Below are 19,687 nucleotides of genomic sequence, written 5' to 3'. Positions count from 1 at the left end.
CTTTAAATTAGTCTCTCTAATCACACTGGCCTGTCTCCTGAGCCCCCGAGGCAATCATCTCTGACTTTTTATCTCTACCTTGATTGATACCCAGAGTCCACATGCACTTGAACTCATTTGAGATCAATAAACACTTATTGAGCTGTGTTAGATGAATCTGAAGGCAGACAGTAAGATGAGGAAAATAGTTTGTGCCCCCAGGTGCTCATGGTCCTCCAGTGGATATGCAGTATGGGAGGGAAACAGGAGAAGATCATGTAAATGTCACGTGGCCAGAACACGCTGGAAGCATGTGCAGGGCACACGTTCAAGCCCTGTGTGTGCGGTTTTCTCTGCCCACTGTTTTCTCCACCTTTTCCGCTGGATAGCCACTAAGCACCCTTTGACATTGAACTTGGGTTTAGGCCTTCCTTGAGTTCTCAGGCTAAGCCAACTGCTCCTACTTCGGGCTCCCACACACCCAGTACCAACCTGTCCTGTCACATTTGCCAAATGTTAATGACATGTGCAGGGGATCTGTCCTTCACTCTCTGCTATGAGTTCTCACAGGATGGGGGCCATGTCTTCCCCGGGCACATCATGTCTGTTGAGCCCCTCTCTCTGCTATGAAGCTGAAAATTACGTGAGAGCAGGATGCAAACCTACTCATCTGTACGCACCTCCAGGGGCAGCCAGGCCTCAAAAGCAGGAGGTGTTCTGCTAACTAATGTGGAGTTCTTGCCTTTGCTGTGACTGTATTTCAAGTTCCTTCGTACCTCTTAGCCTTTCAGATGTCTAGTCAGATGAACAATTATTGGAAAGTCTTAATGCTTCTTGCTCTTAAAGGATAATTTTTTAAAAAGGTAAAACCATGACTTCTGTGCAGATCATGGACACTGTCAAAAATTTTATTTAACCCTTTAATTAATAGGAAAGCAGTACGATCTTATAATTGGATCAAAGGAGGGATAAAAGTATCACAATTAGGTCAGTGGGGATTGTTGAAATACTTCTACAAATAGATACAAAACTGCCTTTCTCTACAGGGATGAGTGGGTGAAGTAATCAATCACCCCTGCGTGGGACGGGGTTCATATTCATGCTTGTGGTCAAGAAATGTCTACATTTCTACCAGTTACCTGTAATTTAGAGTTGTACAATCTTCAAAGACAGTGAATGGTGCACAGATCTCACTAATCATATAATTTATAAGGGTAGATTGCAAAATATTTAAGTTTTCTATGGAAGGAACCCAGTCACCTTTTTGGTCGATTTCAAAGTCTTTCACAATTTTTTCCTGCGCTGCCAAGGGAAAGAGGGATGCAGATGGAAGGGGAGGCAACAGAAGCTAGGTCTTGAACTTTTGATTATAAAACTGTCAGAATAAATAATTCAAGGCCAATGAATTCCTAGCTTTTGCAAACTCGAAAATGGAATTACATTCTGAAAAAGAGCCATAGATTATTTTGGCGGTTTTTCACATTTTGCTTTTCAGACTTCTTACTGCCTTTTACTTTTTAGACCACTTCATGCTGGATTAACATGTGATTCCCAGAGAGAATCTTTTGTTTTGGTAACTAGTATTTTGTGGGTTTTTTCTTCTGACTTAATAGGAATTTTTAGTTAGAATCCTTTCTGTTAAATTCAACTAGGATTAGACTACACTTTTTTTTTAATAGAAAGTTTCAAGCATACATAAAAGTAGAGAGGATGGTGTAATGAGTCCCTGAAGTACCCATCGCTCAGCCTCAGTAATCATTAACTCATTATCTTATCCATCCACACCCCTGCTTCCCCATCAACAAACTCTAGGCATATCATTTCCCTTGTAAATATTTTAGTATATATCTCTAGTATGAAGACTTCTAAAAAGAAGCATTGCCACAAAGCCATTATCATATTTAAATAATTCCATAATGTCATGAGAGTTCATCACTGCTCATATTTCATGTTTTCTTAATTTTTCTTTTTTTTGTAGTTTGCTGGTTGATTTGGAATCTGAATAACATCCACACACAGCAACCTGACGTTGTTGATACCTCAAGCCTCTTCTAATCTATAAATTCCCCCTCTGTCTATTTTCCCCTTGCAGTTAAGTTGAAGAAACCAGATGGTTGGTCCTGCAGAGTCTCCCACAGTCTCAGTTTTGCTGATCACATCCCTATGGCTTCCCCTTACTCTGTTCCCCTGTCCGCCACACCCCTTGTGGCTCAGGAGAGGCTTGTTCAGATTTAGGTTCCATAATTTGGCATAAGTACATCATAGGTTGGATTGTACTTCCATTGGGAGGCATATAATGTCTGGCTGTCTCTTTCTGTGATGTTAATAACCATTGGTAATTATTATCTAGGTCTGTTAATTCATTAGAACTTGCAAAATGGTGATATTTCTAACTTGACTATTTTTCTTCATTTATTAGCCAGAACCTTCCCCCTAAAGGAACTGCCTTATATTAGCTTTTAATTACCCTGTAGTTAGTGGTTTGTATGGGTAAGGCAGGATAAATGCTTCATTCTTTTCCTTAATTTTCAAAATAATGCATGGTTCTCCCTTTGCTAAGCACACGCTCTACCATTGAGCTATACCCTCCCCGCATAGCTTATTTTTTAATTGATTGGAATTCCCTCTGCGTGGTCATGCCATAAACTGAATACACAATTAGGTTCATTTTTCATTTTGCTCTCAATTTTTGGAGACTGTTTTAAATTTTAATTTTGTTTTATAATTATGTAAAATAGATACATGGTTTCAAAGTCAGCTCTCCAAAGAAATGCACATTCAAAGAAGTCTGGCTTCTGGTCCTTCCATTCTAGTCTATTCCTTCCCTTCCCCATTAGGAATCAATCTTTAATCTTATCCTTTTTTTTCTTTTTTTTTTTTAAACATACATATTTAAATACAGGCATAAACTCCACCATTCCTAGATAAATAAAAACAAGCTATGCCAGTGCTTCACAAGCTTGAGTATCAGAGTTACCTAGAGGACTTATTAAAACATGGATTACTGGATTGCACCCCCAGAGTTTCTGATTTAGTAGGTCTGGGGTGGGGCCCGAATCTTTGCTTTATAACAAGTTCCCAGTCCAGAGACCGCGTTCTGAGAACCAGTGCTACACACCCCATCCCACATCCTCTCTCTCATAAAACAGAGAGGTTCTTTATTTGCTTTTCATGCTTGTAGTAGTACTCCATTATGTGGATATACCATAGTCTATTCAACCAGCTTTCTGCTTATGGACATTTGGGCTGTTTCCCAAATTGTATATTCCTATACATATATTTAAATACATATATTTAATTCCTATACATATATTTAATTTCCCTATATTGTATATATTCTTATACATATATTTAATATAGTATATATTCCTATATATTTAATAATTTAAATATTAAAATTTTAATGTATATTTAATGTATTTAATGTATAAATATTTAATGTATAAGGTATACATTTCTATATATTGTATAGATTTATAAATTGTAACAATTATTATGACAAAGAATAGCATCACTCTTGTTGAATCTTTGTCATTATACCTCTGGAATAAATTTCTGGAAATAGGATTGCAGGGATAAAAGGTGAACTCAGATGTAATTTTGCTAGATATAGCCACATTCTCCTCCACAGGGTCTATTTTATTTTCTCACAATTACGAGAGTGTCTGTTTTCCCAAGGCCTTGCCAACCTAGTTATGCTGCCAAATTTTTCAACATAGTTTTTTTTTTAACCCTAAATTAATTGCCAAATTCTAAAAATTAGACTATAAAAATATCTTGATTTCTGGCTTCTCCAGAAAAGATCCAGTGGCCCTGGGCCTACGGTTTCCCATAACACTTACGTCCCCAAGACATAAGTACCTAGACTGCCTGAGCCTCCACCTGGGCCCATTCACACATTGTGTTCACCTCTTAAGCTCCTGAAGGCACCAGAGTGTCCAGCCGTGGTTCCATGGATAAGAAAGGCAAAGTGCTTTGCCCGAGGTCTTCTAGGAAGTTACCATTAGACTGGAGCTTCTCTCTCGCTTTCCTGTAACCTCTCAGTTTCTGCTTCTTTCCTGCCTCCCGCTCCACTCAACCTGGGATTGAACAATTATCAGGATGGTTTTCCCAAATTTAGGGACCTTCAGGATCACATGAAATACCAAACTTAAACACAATGGCCTCATTGAAAATATATCTAAATTACATCATATACCTGACCTGCACACACCTACACTGATAAAGCCTCAAGGCCTCTGCAGAACTTAAATTTCTGTGCATTTTGGGACATCGTGGCTCCACTCCTATCTTAAATTAGAGGAGCTTGATTTAAATCAGCTGCATAGTCTTAATATAGAATCAAATGCATATTTGATCTTAGATTTATAAGCTCTGTGGACAATTCAAACAATGGCTTTACACAAAAAATCAGTAACTCCTAGTTAATCCCTAAATGCCTATTACTTATGATATTCATACCCAAACCCTTTTCAGAAGTATTTAGGGAAAAAGAAGACAACGATAAAAAAAATTATATAAAACAGACATTTTCTTCTGGTTATTCCACTCTTTCAAATTGTAATTAGAGATGATGACAAAATGAGACACTTAACTGTGAAAGAGCCAAAATGCGAGTCAGTGCTGGGCTGACCAACTGAACACATGGGGCTCTCAAATGTTTCTTGAATGAATAACCAGAGCAAAGAAATCTGTATGATTTTAGGGTTTCTTCTGCTATAAGGTCAATTTCTCCCCACCCCACCTCTCTCCCTTCCTCCCTCCCCTCTAACAGACACACACACACACACACACACACACACACACACACACACACACTCTCTCTCTCTCTCTCTCTCTCTCTCTATTTCTCTGATTCCTGAGTAGTTTTCACAGGACACTATGAGAAAGGCTTACTCTGTAAATAGCATACGGGTAAGGTGACATTGACTTGAATGCACTCCAGGGATACCAATATCTGATACCAGTACTTCCTAGAGGATAATTTCCATTAGTGGGTGGGGTGTGTGTGTGTGTGTGTGTGTGCGTGCACGCGTGAACACCTGGGCTCTGAAGAAAGGCTCCATTGGGAGGGGGGCCGTGCATCAGCAGAGAGGAGGAGGTTAAGGGAAGGCTAGTCTGTAAAGACAAACTTGGTCTCCCTTCTGAACGTTACCCAGGGTCACCTTGGCTGACAGTCAAGATGGGGATGGAAATGAGGGTGGTGTGAAGGCAGGAAACCAAGGAAACCCATTCCAGGTATTTCCAGAATCCTAAGAGCAGACACACGCTCAGCTGGGAGAGAGCCTGGCTGGCCCCGTAGGGAACTTTATTTCTATTCCTCACGAAAATAGTTTCTGCGGTTCCTTGTTCTTTTATGGGCGGCAGGTAAGAAGTACTGTATTCTCCCCTTGTCAGGAAGGATCTCTGTAGCCTAACCACACCACAAAAGCAAGGTCAAAGACGAATCTCTGCATAAGCCTCAGTGACGCAGATAAAAGCAGAAGTCGACTGCCAGCTTTACCTCCTTCATTAACGGCCGCTCAATTAAAGCAATTTTCCATTCCTCCCCGGAGGTGAGCAGCTGGTTGTGTTTCAGAAAATATAACATCTTCTAAATTTCAGGGTGCTGAGTGAAAAGCTGGTCGAGCCAGAGCCACACCCCTCCAGCGATTCCCGGCTCACATGTGAGAGTGTGCAGTGCTGCAATCAGTCTTCTAATGAAACTTGGCAATATTATGAGAAATAAGATTTGGGAGTTGGCAACAGGGCACATAAACAAACTTTTATGTGAATAATTAAACCAGAGCTAAGCATATGCTGGACCGTCTTTAATCAACTGGTGATTACAGTTACCGGTAACAGCCCAAATGTTTCCGAAAGCTTCTATGTGGTTTACGTGCTGTGGTTATTGTAACACAGTTTCTTTGATATACTCAGCATATCTTTTTACCCATTTCTCCCTCTTTCATTTTCCTTCTCTTTTCCAAATTCCTACCCTTCAGCAGAATTCACCAGGACACAGGCCACTTGTGAAAAGAATTGTGTGTGTAAGCGCATATGCACAAACATTTTGCATGTTAACGCCCACCCACAGAGACAGGCGTGTTTTATATACAAGTCCATCGACTGCCTTTAAGGAGCCACACATGAGTAGAACCCAGAGTGTTGCGTTTGGATTCAAACCCATTGGATCATCAGAAATGACCCCGTGGGGCAACCCCGAAGCCCGGCCAGGCTGGGAGGACATCTCCAAGTTCATGTTCGACTCTGGGACTCTAAATGAGGTGCTAACTCTCAGTTGACCCCAAAACACCATCATGAACTTTACTTCAACCTTTGTACATCTGAAACCACAACTGCAAAAAATCACATCAAGCTCTGCTACAAAAACAATTTCAGCTAGAGGTTTTCCAAACAAAAGCTGTTGAATTTTTAAGGGACATGTTAAGATACGATTCTATATACAGTAGGTAGCATGTCAAGGAAATAATGTTGTAAAGGATTCCCTTGTAAGTTTCAGAATTTTTTTTCCCTTGCTAGTGGGAGAGGGAAGAAAAACCTCAGAGTGAGAGCGATTAGTGGCAAATTTCATCCAAGATGGAACACAGCAGTCATTTTAACTTTAAAATGAAAACAATGTGTGCTCTGTCTCTGTCTTGGTTGGCCCAGGGAGATGAACCCTGCTTACCTTGGACACAAAGCATTCTGCTATGGCCACAGGATCATTTTCACAGTTTTCCAAGTCTTGCAGAAGTTCACTAAAAAAAAAAAAAAAAAAAAAAAAAAAAAGAGCCAGAAAGCATCAGAGTATAGTCTGAGGGTTGGGGACATGTTATATAACTTAGAAGTTTAAACATTTATATGACATTTACAGTGAATCCATATTTAATTAAATAACTGATCATCTACTGTCATTATATCCAAGGCTTAGATCAGGGAATTGCCCAAGTTCATGGTGAAGCAGGGACATAAACACCGGTCTGACCTGCAACTCTCCCGCCGAGATAAGCCCCACCTAACATCTAAGTCTTCTAGATGTTTGTCATTGTCCGCACACATGCTCACACACACTTACTCATTCATCAAATAGCTTTCTAGGCACTAGACACTGTCCAAAGCACCAAGAACAAACACATCAGTGAGCCAAATGAGGTATGATTCCTAGACTCTTGGGGCTTGAAATCCATTGGAAGAGTCAGACATTCAATGAAAAAAATCACACTGACAAATATAAAATTATAAATGGAGATAGTGTTCTAAAGGAAAGATATGCCAGGGGAGGAAATCTCTTTCTGTGGATGAAAATCTATTATTTTTAATGGTTCATCAGTTTAAGTAACTAACTGCACAATATTTCATTGTGTGGATGTAGCATAATTCATTTACCTAATCTCCATGGTTGGATAAAATTCTATAAATGGGATTGCTGGGTCCTAGGGCATCTCAGTCTAAATGTGAATGCATTTCCAAACTGCCCTGCATATAAGTCGGGTTAATATGTACTTGAACATGTTAAGTGTTTATTTTAATTAGCTGTGTATTACCTATTTAATAAAAAGTGAAACAGTTCTATAGGAATTATGATAAAAATACAAAGTTTCTTGCTTTCTGTTTCCTAGTCTTGACTGCCACTCCCCAGAAACACTCTCAGTCTTCATCCACGTTTCCAAACATGCTGATAATGCATTTTCATTATTTTTCAGTTCTAGATATTTACTTCTTAATTTCCCCAAGCTTCCTTTCCTCCCATCTTCTCAACAAGCTCTGTTATGAGATTTAATTAGATTAAAGACTATGTAAATATTATTCTCAGCTGAGCCTCGGAGTATACCATTGCTTCATTCCCTTTCTTGTACAACCAACCATGTTTTCCCTGGAGTTAAAATGCCCTCTTTTTTTTTTTTTTTTTTGCTTTGTTTTCAAAGTACACACCACCAATTTACCTTCAAGCTTTGTGCCAGAAGCATACATAACCCTCTTTTTCTCACCGTGTTTCAACATCAGATCATCTATTGGCCACACTCTTTCTTGGTGACCTTCGTCCTAGAGCTCAGTCTTTCCACTCCCACCTGAAAGGTGCTCTCCAGGCCAGCTGGGTCCTCTCAACACCATCCTGACATGCCCTTTCCCTAGCTCTTGTGTTGGATGCTTTGTTTCTTGGGTACCATTAAGGTATATCCCCTCCTTTGGGAGATCCTACCCCCCAGCAGCTTTCTGAGTAGGGGTAATAGGTGGTAAATTTTCTGAGACTCTTCCTGTTTCAAAATGTTCTCCCCTTCACCCTTGGCTGATGTTGTCAGTGGATATAGAATTCTTGGTTGGAAGTTATTTTCTCTGAGTATTCAGGGAGCTCTCTGCTGCCTTATGAATCCTAATGCTACTACTGAGAAGTCCAGTATCATTCTGATCCATAATCCAGGCTCCACGAGACCTGTTTTACTGCTCTGGAAGCTTTTAGAGTTTTCTCTTTGTTCACATAGTTCTAAAATTCTTGGATGGTTGGCTCAGAGGTGGGTCTTTTTTCATGCATGGAGCTCATTTCAATATTTGGCAAATGTTCCTGAGCATCAATTCTCAGAATGACCCCTAGATTCTTGAGATCCCTTCAGGAAGTCCATGAGGTCACTATGTTCATAGAAATGCTTTGACACTATTAGATTTTTTTCCTTTTATTCTCTCGTGAGAGTACAGTGGCCTTTCCAGAGGCTCCGTGACCTGTGATATCACAGATGGAAAGCAGAAGCAGACATGAGAATCCAGCTGTCTTCCAGGAAGTCAAACAGTAAAGAGATTTGTAAAAACATAGAATAATTCCAACACATACAAAAATGTTATCCAGAAGAGTAGTAAATTTATTTTTCTAGAAATTTCTGGGTTTATTACTGTTATTGTTGAACATTGACATCTGAACAGTTTCTCAGCTTTAATTCCTATCACGGTAAACAAAACACCATAAACCATAAAAATGCTTTGGGGGCACTTGGTAATTTTTAAGCTTGTACAGATCCTGGGACCAAAAAGCAACGGAACCTCCGTTCTTGAATTAGGGCTTTGACGTTCCTCCCCTCCACTGGATTAGACACTCTACCCTTATTCTTCCTCTCCTATTTTCCTTATTCTTGTTTATAGTTCTGTTTTCTGAGAGACTTCACCTTTATTTCCCACCCTTTCTATTGAATTTTTTCATTTCTATCTTATTTTTTAAGTATGGTATTTTTTTTAACATGGTCTTTGGATGCTTCTTATGTTTCTGTTCTTATTTTATGGGTGAGACGATGATGATGATGATGATAATTATTTTGCACTTATCTTTCCTGTTTTTTGCTTTCTGCTGAACTACCTTTTCTCTGCTTGATCTTTTTGGCTTATGTCATTCACATTAGAGGTTCTCCCCAAATGTCTGGGAATCTGCATTTGTCCTGTCCTCTTTGAAGCTTAGACATCACAATGCAAACCACAGACTCTGCACAGAAGTGGAGTTTTTCAGAGGGTGTTCCTCACTCGAGGCCATGGTTCCCAAACTTTTTGGTGTCACAACCTGTTTACCTCTTAAAAATTCTTTATGTGGATTACATCGACTCCTATTAGAAATTAAGACTGAATAATTTTTTAAAAGATCTGTTGATTTAATTATACATTTAATACCTGTATATTATAACTTTTTGTCAAAAATAATTAGATTTTATAAAACAAAACAAAATTTAGTGACAAGAGTAGCACTGTTTTACATTTTTGCAAACCTCTACTGTCTACCTTAATAGCACACAGGTGGATGCTCATTTCTGCTTGGCATTCAGCAGATATGCCATTGGAAAAGGGAGGAGTATTTTAATAGTCTTTTAGATAAGTGTGGATCTCTTTCTGACAATACCCTGAAACTCAAGAAGTGGTAGTTTCTTAGAGGTTTGTTGGAGTCTGAAACCATACTACACTACATCCTATTTCATTAAACTCGGTGGATCTATCTTGCACTTTGAAAAGAACTTTCCCCAATGCATGATTGCAGGACAGCCTCCATTCATTTCAGATATTCTTTCCTAATCTTCTTATGAAAACATACCCTTTGTAAGGTTATTTTTAGTTTGGAAAGTATACTTCTGACGTTTGTGTCAATGTCTAGAAAGATGAGTGTGATTAAAAGGTCAGTTGAAATCTGATCACTGGGATCTAAACACTAGATGACGTAAAGGAAAAGGTCTCAGAAAAAGAACAGCTAGAGCAGCAACATTTCTGGGACAACTCAGTGTTTTCCATGAGTGGAGGATGGAGTGCTCTGGGTGCAGGTTTTGTATCCAAGTCTTTCAATATAAATCCTCTTTCTGAGCAGAGAAGAATTTTGAGCAGAATCCATCATGTTACTTATCAAGACTTGATAGAAACACTTCTTGATAATATTTAACTCCCTGTGTTCTCAATGTTATGCTCATCAGGCTTCCCTTTGAGCTTTGATTTCCTCTCCAGAGTGGACCTGCCTGCTGGTAGGAGGAAGTGTCTCAGGGGACCCACCCAGGCTCCAGCACAGCTCACTGTAAACTGGCATTCATTGCTCAGGAGCCACAGAGCTGGGAGGGAGCTCAGATACCTTCCCATTCCCAACCCCTAATTTTACGGTGAGGAAAACATGGCTCACAAAAGGGAGATGGCTTAGCTAAGGCCACACAGCTAATATTTAATGGCCATAGCTGGGGGTAGTAGCAGGGCTTTTGAATCCGAGCCCCACACTCTGTTATAAACACACCTATTGAAAGACTGGTCTTCTGATCAGCACAAGAAAGCTGAAAGCTGGACTCGGCATCATGGTTTCTTCAACCTGAGACTGCCTCCTGGGGAGGCCTTGTGTGACACCTGGCCAGCTTTCCGGTACAAACTTTCTCTCCAATAGGATAAACACACTAAAAGTGGAAAGAGTGAGGAGGAAGTAGCTGGATTTCTTTCGAGCTCATATCCTGATACAGCTGGCTGATTGGCCCACCACCTTGTTTGCTCTCCACTCAACACAGTGATGACTGAAAGCCTCCTGCTCCAGGCACTGTCATAGGTGCTGAGGTGACGGCATAAAGAACATGGATGGAGGCTCTGTCCTATGGGGCTTATGTTCTGATCAGGGGTGATAAGTGATAATAATGGACGAAATAAATAACACAATATCACACAAAAGACAATAAAAGTTGGCAAGGATGTGAGGAATTGGAACTCTGTACACGGTGGGAATGCAAAATGGTGCAGCCGCCATGGAAAGCAGTATGGATGTTCTTCAAAAAAATAAAAAATAGAGCTACAATATGATCCAGCAATCCAACCTTGGGGTATTTATCCAAAAAAGTTGAAAGCAGGATCTTGAAGAGATATTAGTGCTCTCATGTTCACTGCAGAAGTACTCACAATAGCCAAAATGTGGATACAACCTAAATGCCTACAAATGGATAAAGGTGACTAATTAAAGAAAATGTGATTACACACACACACACACACACACACAGAAATATTATTTAGCCTTAAAAAAAAATTCTGTGACAACATGGATGAACCTTGAGGACATCATGCTAAGTGAAATAAACCAGTCACAGAAGGACAAATACTGCATGATCCTACTCATACAAGAAATCTAAAACAGTCAAACTCATAGAATCAGATAGTAAAATGGTGGTTACCAGGGGCTGGGAAGTAGGAGCTTTTAACTAACAGGCATAAAGTTTCAGCTAAATAAGATGAGTAAGTTCTGATCTGCTGGACAACACTGGATCTAAGTTAACAGTAATGCACTGAACACTTAAAAATTTAAGAGGATAGATCTCATGTTGAGTGTTCTTGTTCTAATAAAACAAACTAAATGAAATTTCATTCTTTTACCAATAGAAACTCACACACCATAGTACAATATTGCTTAATAAGAATGTTTATGTGAAAAACAAGAAATGATTAAACCAAATAAACCCAACAGAATGTGATATTGTACTGTGTGTTATGAAGGAAATGAAGAGGACAATGTGATGGAGTGTGACTGAGGCTGGGTGGGGAGGAAGAGTATTGAAAGTCACGGAACATTTCCTGAGGAGGTGTTGTTTGTGTCTGGGGAGGGTTGGAGGAGAAAGCCATTTAAGAAATTGGTAGTGAGTCTAGGACAGAATGACCGTGGTCTGTTCTTGTGTGAGGTATAGAAAGGACCAGACTTTCGTGAACAACAGGGAGTGTGGAAGATACGGAAGATGACTAACGATAAAATAAGACACCACGTACTATGGGAACACAGATGCGGCCATGGAATGTGGGATGTCAGTCACTGAAGGTACTCCATAAAGACCAGAAACACACTGTCGTTCCAGAGTTACAGCCTAACAGGGGTGGGGATTAGGTTTCTCATTGCATCAGTGTAACTAATGAACAACTTTACAAGTACATTAGCAGGAAAGAGTGACTCATAGGCTGTGTTTTGTACTCAAAGCTAAAATTAGAGTCACTCTACCTTCAGGTTTTGGGTATTTTCCCTTTTCCCTGAGCAATTGTTCCAAATATTTCCTCCTTTTTGAGTAGGATTATGAAAAAGAAAATATTTCTTACTTGAGTTCAAGTCCCTTGTTTGGATGGGCAATCAGAGGAAACACTGTTCTCTTTTAGAGAGCATAGTTGATGTAAGATTTTCTCTGACCACTGATGTAAACTTGCAGTCAGGAAGTATAATATGACCTTGAAGATTCTACTTCCTTACACTGAACAAGATTCAGGAATGGGGACTCTCCTCTTTCGGTCTGCAACAGACTCTAAGTACCACTTCCTTTTCCTACCCACCTAACTAGGTCAGCTGGCATTTTAACTTGTTGCACCCACAGAGCAACAAGTGCATAAGGGAAGAGAAAATGGAGTGAGGTTATACTACCAAGTGCTCCCTTAATTTCACTGCCACGTTAGCACTGACTTGGAAAAGTTACCTTAAAAAAAAGTCTGTGGGTCAAAATATTCCTGTCACTGGTGAAGCCACTATGGAAAATAGTACAGAGATTTCTTAAAAAACTAAAAATAGAGTTACCATATGATCCAGCAATCTCACTCCTGGGCATATATCCCAAGAAAACTCTAATTCAGAAAGACACATGCACCCCAATGTTCACAGCAGCACTATTTACAATAGCCTAGACATGGAAACAAGCCATATGTCCATCAACAGATGATTAGATACAGAAGATGTGGTGTATACACACACACACACAGACACATGCACACACACACAAAGAATGGAATACTACTCAGCCATAAAGAAGAATGAAATAATGCCATTTGCAGCAACAAAGGTGGACCTAGAGATCATCACACTAAGTGAAGGAAAGAAAAATACCATATGATATCACTTACACATGGAATCTTAAAAAAAAGATACAAATGGACTTATTTACAAAACAGAGACTCACAGTCACAGAAAACAAACTTCTCCTTACCAAATGGGAAAGGTGGGAGAGGGATAAATTAGGGTAAATTAGCAGATACAAACTACTATATATAAAAGAAACAAGATCCTACCATATAGCACAGGAAACTAAATTCAATAACTTGTAATAACCTATAATGGAAAAGAATCTCAAAAAGAATATATATATATATATGAATGACTGAATCACTGTGCTGCACACCAGAAATTAATACAACATTGTAAATCAACTATGCTTCAGTTAAAAATACCCTCTACCATTTGCAGAGGTGGAAGACATCTTGGTGATATGAAAATGCACTAAGAAAAAGATAACTGCCTCCCTCTTTTGTTGCCTTATTGTTACATGTATCTGATGATTTGCTTTCTTAATTACATTTCAGGGAAGAAAAAAAGCATGGCCTAAATAATTTTTTGGCCTTAAGACATCAGTTACTTGCTCTGTGAAGCTTTCAGACCAAATAAACTGCACGCTCTTTAGAGTTCTCGAAGCATTTTGTTCATTCCTTGACCATATGGCTTGCTGCCTCTGCTGCACAATGATATCATTCGTCTTTATGCTGTGTTAGACTCAGCATAGACTCAGCCCAGTGTTTTACATGCAGCACTGACAGCATAGGTGTACTGAATAAAGAGAAAGAGTTACAGGAAAAAGGAAAATTTACTCTCATCTTTTGAGCAAGGAAGAGAGCTTAGATGATTTCAACTTGCTAAAAAATAATTTAAAAACAGAAATTCAATATGGAGAAACAGTCTCTATTTCCTCACTCTCCAGCCTTTCACTTTGTGAAATTACAGTTTAGATTAACTCTATTCTGAAAGAGGGATGCTATGTAAAAATAACACATTTTTTCTTTAGTTGGCAATAAAAAACGGCTTTGGGATTTTAGGGGCAAGTTAAAATGGGGAAAGTCGTTTCTCCTGACTGACCCAGTTTCCTGACCATTTGGGAATTTCTTCCAGACACCAGACCAGAGTCTTAAATTTCTAGTCTACCATAGGGATTATAGGAGAAAGATTTAGCTACAAAAAAGAAAACAAAAATGAAATCTCAGTTGTATTCCAAAACATTTTGTGTTGGAAGACTTTGTGAAATAACAGTTTAAGTCTAATAATACGCCAACACTGAACAAAGACAGTACAAGGAAAGAAGTTATACACTACTGTCATTTATGAACATGCAGGGAAAATCCTTAAAAAAAATGCAAACAAATCAAAGTCCACAGTGCATAAACATAAAACGTCACGTCCAGGCAGAGTTTACTCTATAATGTATATATGATTCAAATCAGAAGGCCTATTAAAATAATTTACTACATTATGATAAATGGAGAAAAGTCAGGTGCCAATTTTCTTAAAGGATGATTAAGCATTCAATAAAATCCAATATTCATTCACACTACGATCTTAGCAAAATAGAAACAAGTGTCTAAGTCTTAGAACAAACATCATGCTTAATGGTGAAATATTGAAAGCATTCCTGATAATGTCAGAAAGAAGACAAGAACCCAAACATTTAATCAACACTGAATGTGAAGACTTACCCAGAGCAGTAAGACAAGAAAAAAACATAGGGGGTAGAAGAAATGTAAAGGAAGACAAAAAATTCTTGTTTTCAGATAGCACAGAAAATCCTAAAAGTACCTGTAAACCATTATAAGAACTAATGGTACAGTTTAAAAGTTAGTTAAATGTAGTATTAACATATAAAATGCAAAAGCATTCCTATATGACAATAATGGCTGATTTAAAAATAGAAAATGGCACAGTTTAAAAGTTAGTTAAATGTAGTAAACCCAAAAGCATTCCTATATGACAATAATGGCTGATTCAAAAATGGAAAAAAATAATCTAGTCAAAATAACATCAAAAAGAACAAGTTTTTAAAAGTTACATATAGGAATGTGATGGTGAAATTATAAAACATTATTACAGGACTTTTTAAAAAAGGCTTGATTGATGAGATATATTTATGCATGGATGACTCAATGATGTCAATTCTGCCAAAAGTAATCTATAAATTAAGTGTAATTCCAATTAAAGTCCCAACAGAGTTCTTCATGGGACTGGAGGAACTAATGCAGAAAATGAATCACTTAGAGCAAAGAGTCAAGAAATGCTAAGATAATGTTGAAGAAGAGCAATGTGGGTTTAACATTTAAGACAATATGGTATAGAGTAAAGGATGGACAAAGAGAACAGAGATACAAAACACAGAGCCCAGAAACAGGCCAGTGTACATGGCTAAACTTCACATGGGAGAAATGTGGAACTATAAATCAGCATGGAAAGGATGTACTTTGCAACCAGTGCTGATGGGACCGTCGGCTAGCCAAATGAAAATAAGAATTTGGATTTCCTACCACATACCATACTTCCATCAGTTTTAGTTAGATTACATGAAAAGCAAAATGTTGACTTTTAGGGGAAAAAAAATAAGAGTATATTTATGAACTGAGAGTAGGAGATAATTTTTTAAACAAAATCTACATACCATAAAAATTACATTTACTTAGTGTAGTCAAACTTATGAAGTTTACAACTTCTTTTCAAAGAAACCATAATTAAAGTTAAAAGACAAGTCTCATACTAGGAGACGATTGCAACTCATATAACCCACAAAGATCTCCAGGCAGAATTCACCAAGGACTCCTCCTATACAACACTAAGAAAAAGAAACACCCTGACAGAGAAATGGGCAATGGATATGAACCAGAAATTCACAGAAGAAATCAAAGAGGGCCAAAAAACAAGAGAAAAGGGCTCACTCGTACTGCAATCAGTAAAATGCCAGGTAATGTAGCCCCCAGTGGAATATAATGTTGTAGTTAAAATAAACGAAGTAGAGCTATAAATCTCAAAAGCAACGTTGACTGAAAAAAAATTTGTAAAAGGTTGACACAATTTATGCTATGTTTGAGATAAGTTAAAACATGCCACGTAATTTAAATAAATACTTACATATATAGTCATGGCAAAAAAAATCCCACTTGGGAATGAAATACTAAGTCTGGGGTAGCAGGTACAGATGCAGTAAGTATTTTGAGCCAGATTACACTGACTTGCCTGAGCCAGTTCTGCACATCTCTTCCTAATTCCTTGTCCAGGGATGTCTTGTTAGTAGCTTGTAATCTGCTGTGATGGGAATGTTTACACCATAGAAATTGGCAAACACTATAAATCCCGGATTCCCCCTCCGTTGTCCTCACCCCGGAGAACTGGGTAGCAGCACATCACCGTGCCGTTCTCCACAGAGTGGGATGCCCCTGGGAGGCGTATATCAGGGGACTCGGCATTGTTTGTAACGCCTTTACGCTTTAAAGAATTTCTACAGCAAATACGGCACAGAGAAGGCTTTGACAGCCTGGGGGGTGGTTCGTGGGTGTTTGTCATATTACTCTGTGCTTTCCTGTGTTTTGGAAATATTTCCTGAAAAACAAAAATTTGATCAAGCTGAATTTTTCAGGCCAGCATAAGGCCATTTTCTTTTTGCCCTCTTTAACTTTAGAGATTTAAATCTTACTTAGTTGGTCACAATAGTTTCGTATTCTGTTGGAAAACCTGGATCTGGACTAATAATAAAAACTTTAAAGTTACGAGCTAAATCTTAACCACAGACTTGCCAGATAGTTGTATCTTTGAAATCAACTGATGTAGGGTATAGACTAGAGGATTCATAAGAGGCATTAACATAAAATGTCATATTAGTACTCTTATTTAACCAAATATAATATCAAAGATATTCAACCTTGAAATTTAGACTCCAGATTTAAGAGAAAGCAAATGAAAGTGAATAGGGACAAAATAGTGTAGACAATTCAACTGTAAAAGTGAAACAGGCAGATATTCTTGAAAATTATTTAAAAAAAAACCCAGTTGAGATTTGACAAAACCAGGTATTCAAAATAGGCCATGTTGGATTTCTAACTTTATGTCCTTGAGCAAAGGACTTTCTACCCTCTACACTGAGTCCTCGGTCTGTAAGATGTGTATACACTATGTGTTCTAGCTACCGCAGAGAGCTGTTGGGAGGATTAAATGAGAGAATGCACGTGCAGGAGACACAGAAATGTGATCGACTAAAGGGAGAGGTATGAACACGCTCACACAGAACTGTGTCACTGCACTGATGCTTCCTGTATCATCATTGCCCTGACTCAGGTTTACTTTCAGCACATCCGACTTCCTGGTTCACAGACACCATAGAGAAAAAAGCAACGATGCAGAGAGCCGACGCAGGCATGTGAAGGTCTTCTCAGTCTCCCAGCTTTTCCAGACTGGGCTCCACTGCCAAGGCCCCTTCTAGTTGACCTTGGGGGATACTTCATTCTTGTCTTTATTTAAATTAAGCGACATCTGAAGATGTAAACTCCAGGGAGTAGAAAACCCTTCCTGGACTAAGTCGCAATATCATAGACCATGACCAGCGAAGCAGGGCTCTCCTCTGGCAGGAGGGGACGTGGCCAAATGCCTGGGGCTTGGAATCTGAGAAGCCCAGACTTATACAAAGTAATCATGCACATAAAGCTCTCGGGCCTCTGGCATGAAGTAAGCTAGACAGTCATTACAATCACGTACAGCCAACAGCAAAAGGCTCAGGCCAGAGCCTTCCAGCATCTAGGCCTTGCCCCCTTCCCGGTTACAGAGCCATGGGGCTCCAGGATTTTACCCTCAGCGACGGCCAAAGGGAAGCCTGCTCTAACACCAGCACGTCACCAATGAACACGCAGGCTCTAAATCCCCTAATCCAATTTGTTATGCCCTTTCTCTATTTTCTCATTATTGTACTTATTTTATCTAGACAGCATTTTTCAACCATCACCAACATCTGAGCCCCACCTCAGACCAAGTAATCAGAACTTCTGGGGGTAGGAGTCATCATATTAAAAAAGCAAAGCAATGCTTCCCAGGTGACTCCAGGGTGTAGCCCGGGATGAGAACCACAGTCTTAGAACATGCAAATTGGCTTTCAAAGTCTGCTGGGTCAAATGAAAGAGATATTGCAACACTGACACTGTTCTATCCTAGGCTTTCAAAATTACAGGATGAATTGATGTAATTTAACACACGTCTCCCAGAGGCCAGGCTTGCGCTAGGAGTTGGGGACTCACACGGATGTTAGGGCTGGCAAAGGAGATGTGGATCCTTCCCTCAATACCAACTTCAGTGAGCAAAGAGAGGGAGGGCTTATAATCTGCACTGTGGTTGAGTCCCACAGTGATAGGGCATTGTAGAAGTTTGGAGGGTCCTATGGGCCAGCAGGCCCTATTTTAGGCCGTTGGGCAGTAATAAAACAGGCAGATCCCTGCCCTTGGGGAGTGTTCTGTGAGTGAGGGCAGGGAGGGAAGAAACAACAGATGTAACACAAAAGTCAATCACAGAGTATGTTAGAAATTGCTAAATGCCAGGGGAAAAGGAAAAAATAAGCAGGTAAATGTTATTGTGAAAGGAAGATTTGAGCAAAGACTTGAAGTGAGGGAGTGAGCTATTCTACATATCTTTCTCCACTTATGGTGGGGTTATGTCCCCCAAAACCCACTGTAAGTTGAAAATAGCATAACTCAAAATGCATTAAAATACACTTAACCTACCGAACATGAAAGCTTAGCCTGCGTGTTCCGAACACTTACAGTAGCCTAAAGTTGGGCAAAATCATCTCACACAAAGCCTCTCTTAGAGTATCTCAGGTAACTTATTTGAACACTGGGCTGCAATGGAGAAAAAGAACGGCTGTAAGTGTGTTGGTTGTTTACCCTGGTGACGTGATGGCGTGGCTGACTGGCAGCTGTGGCTCATCACCAGGGAAAGGTCAAAATTCAAAACCTGAAGTATGGTTTCTACTGAGTGCATCTTGCTTTTGCACCATCGTAAAGTAAAAAAAAAAAAAAAAAAAAAATCACAAGTTGAACCATTGTAAGTCAGGGATGACCTGTATTCTGTTTAAAACTCCCCAAAGAATACATACATGGTTCAGCTGCGATGCAAACCCAGCTGTGTTGGAAGCCAGAGTCTGTGCTCTTAACCTGCCTGCTACTTGGTCTTCCAAGAACTGTCACAATATATTGTAATTGATTTGCTTGCCCCACCCTCTTCAGCTCCCTGTCTGTCTTGTTTACTATTGTGATTTTCTAAGCCCAGTGCCTGAGACCCAACAGGTACTCAATACATGTTTGAATTAAATTAAGCATTGCAAATTTTGATTATTAATCAGAATTAATATCTGTTATGACTTAAAGTATTTATTGTGAGTTGACTCTCTCCTGCCCACTCCCTGGGGAGAAGAAAATTTTTAGAAAATCCAGAAGA

The 19,687-nt window shown here is 39.2% G+C and overlaps 1 protein-coding gene across 6 annotated transcripts in view; it reads right to left on the bottom strand.

Moving 5' to 3' along the window:
* The window catches only part of PLEKHG1 (pleckstrin homology and RhoGEF domain containing G1), a 213,795-nt gene that overhangs the window by 34,750 nt on the left and 159,358 nt on the right, over positions 1-19,687 (bottom strand). For all 6 annotated transcript variants that reach the window (XM_032485161.1, XM_032485162.1, XM_032485163.1 and 3 more), the window contains one exon: positions 6,650-6,719. In XM_032485161.1, coding sequence (XP_032341052.1) covers positions 6,650-6,719 — 70 coding nt within the window. The remainder of the gene's footprint in view (positions 1-6,649; positions 6,720-19,687) is intronic.

The sequence above is a fragment of the Camelus ferus genome, chromosome 8, assembly GCF_009834535.1.
Source record: "Camelus ferus isolate YT-003-E chromosome 8, BCGSAC_Cfer_1.0, whole genome shotgun sequence".
Taxonomy (NCBI): Eukaryota; Metazoa; Chordata; class Mammalia; order Artiodactyla; family Camelidae; genus Camelus; species Camelus ferus.
Note: the sequence above shows the minus strand (reverse complement) of the source record. Positions and strands in the feature narration are given on the sequence as shown.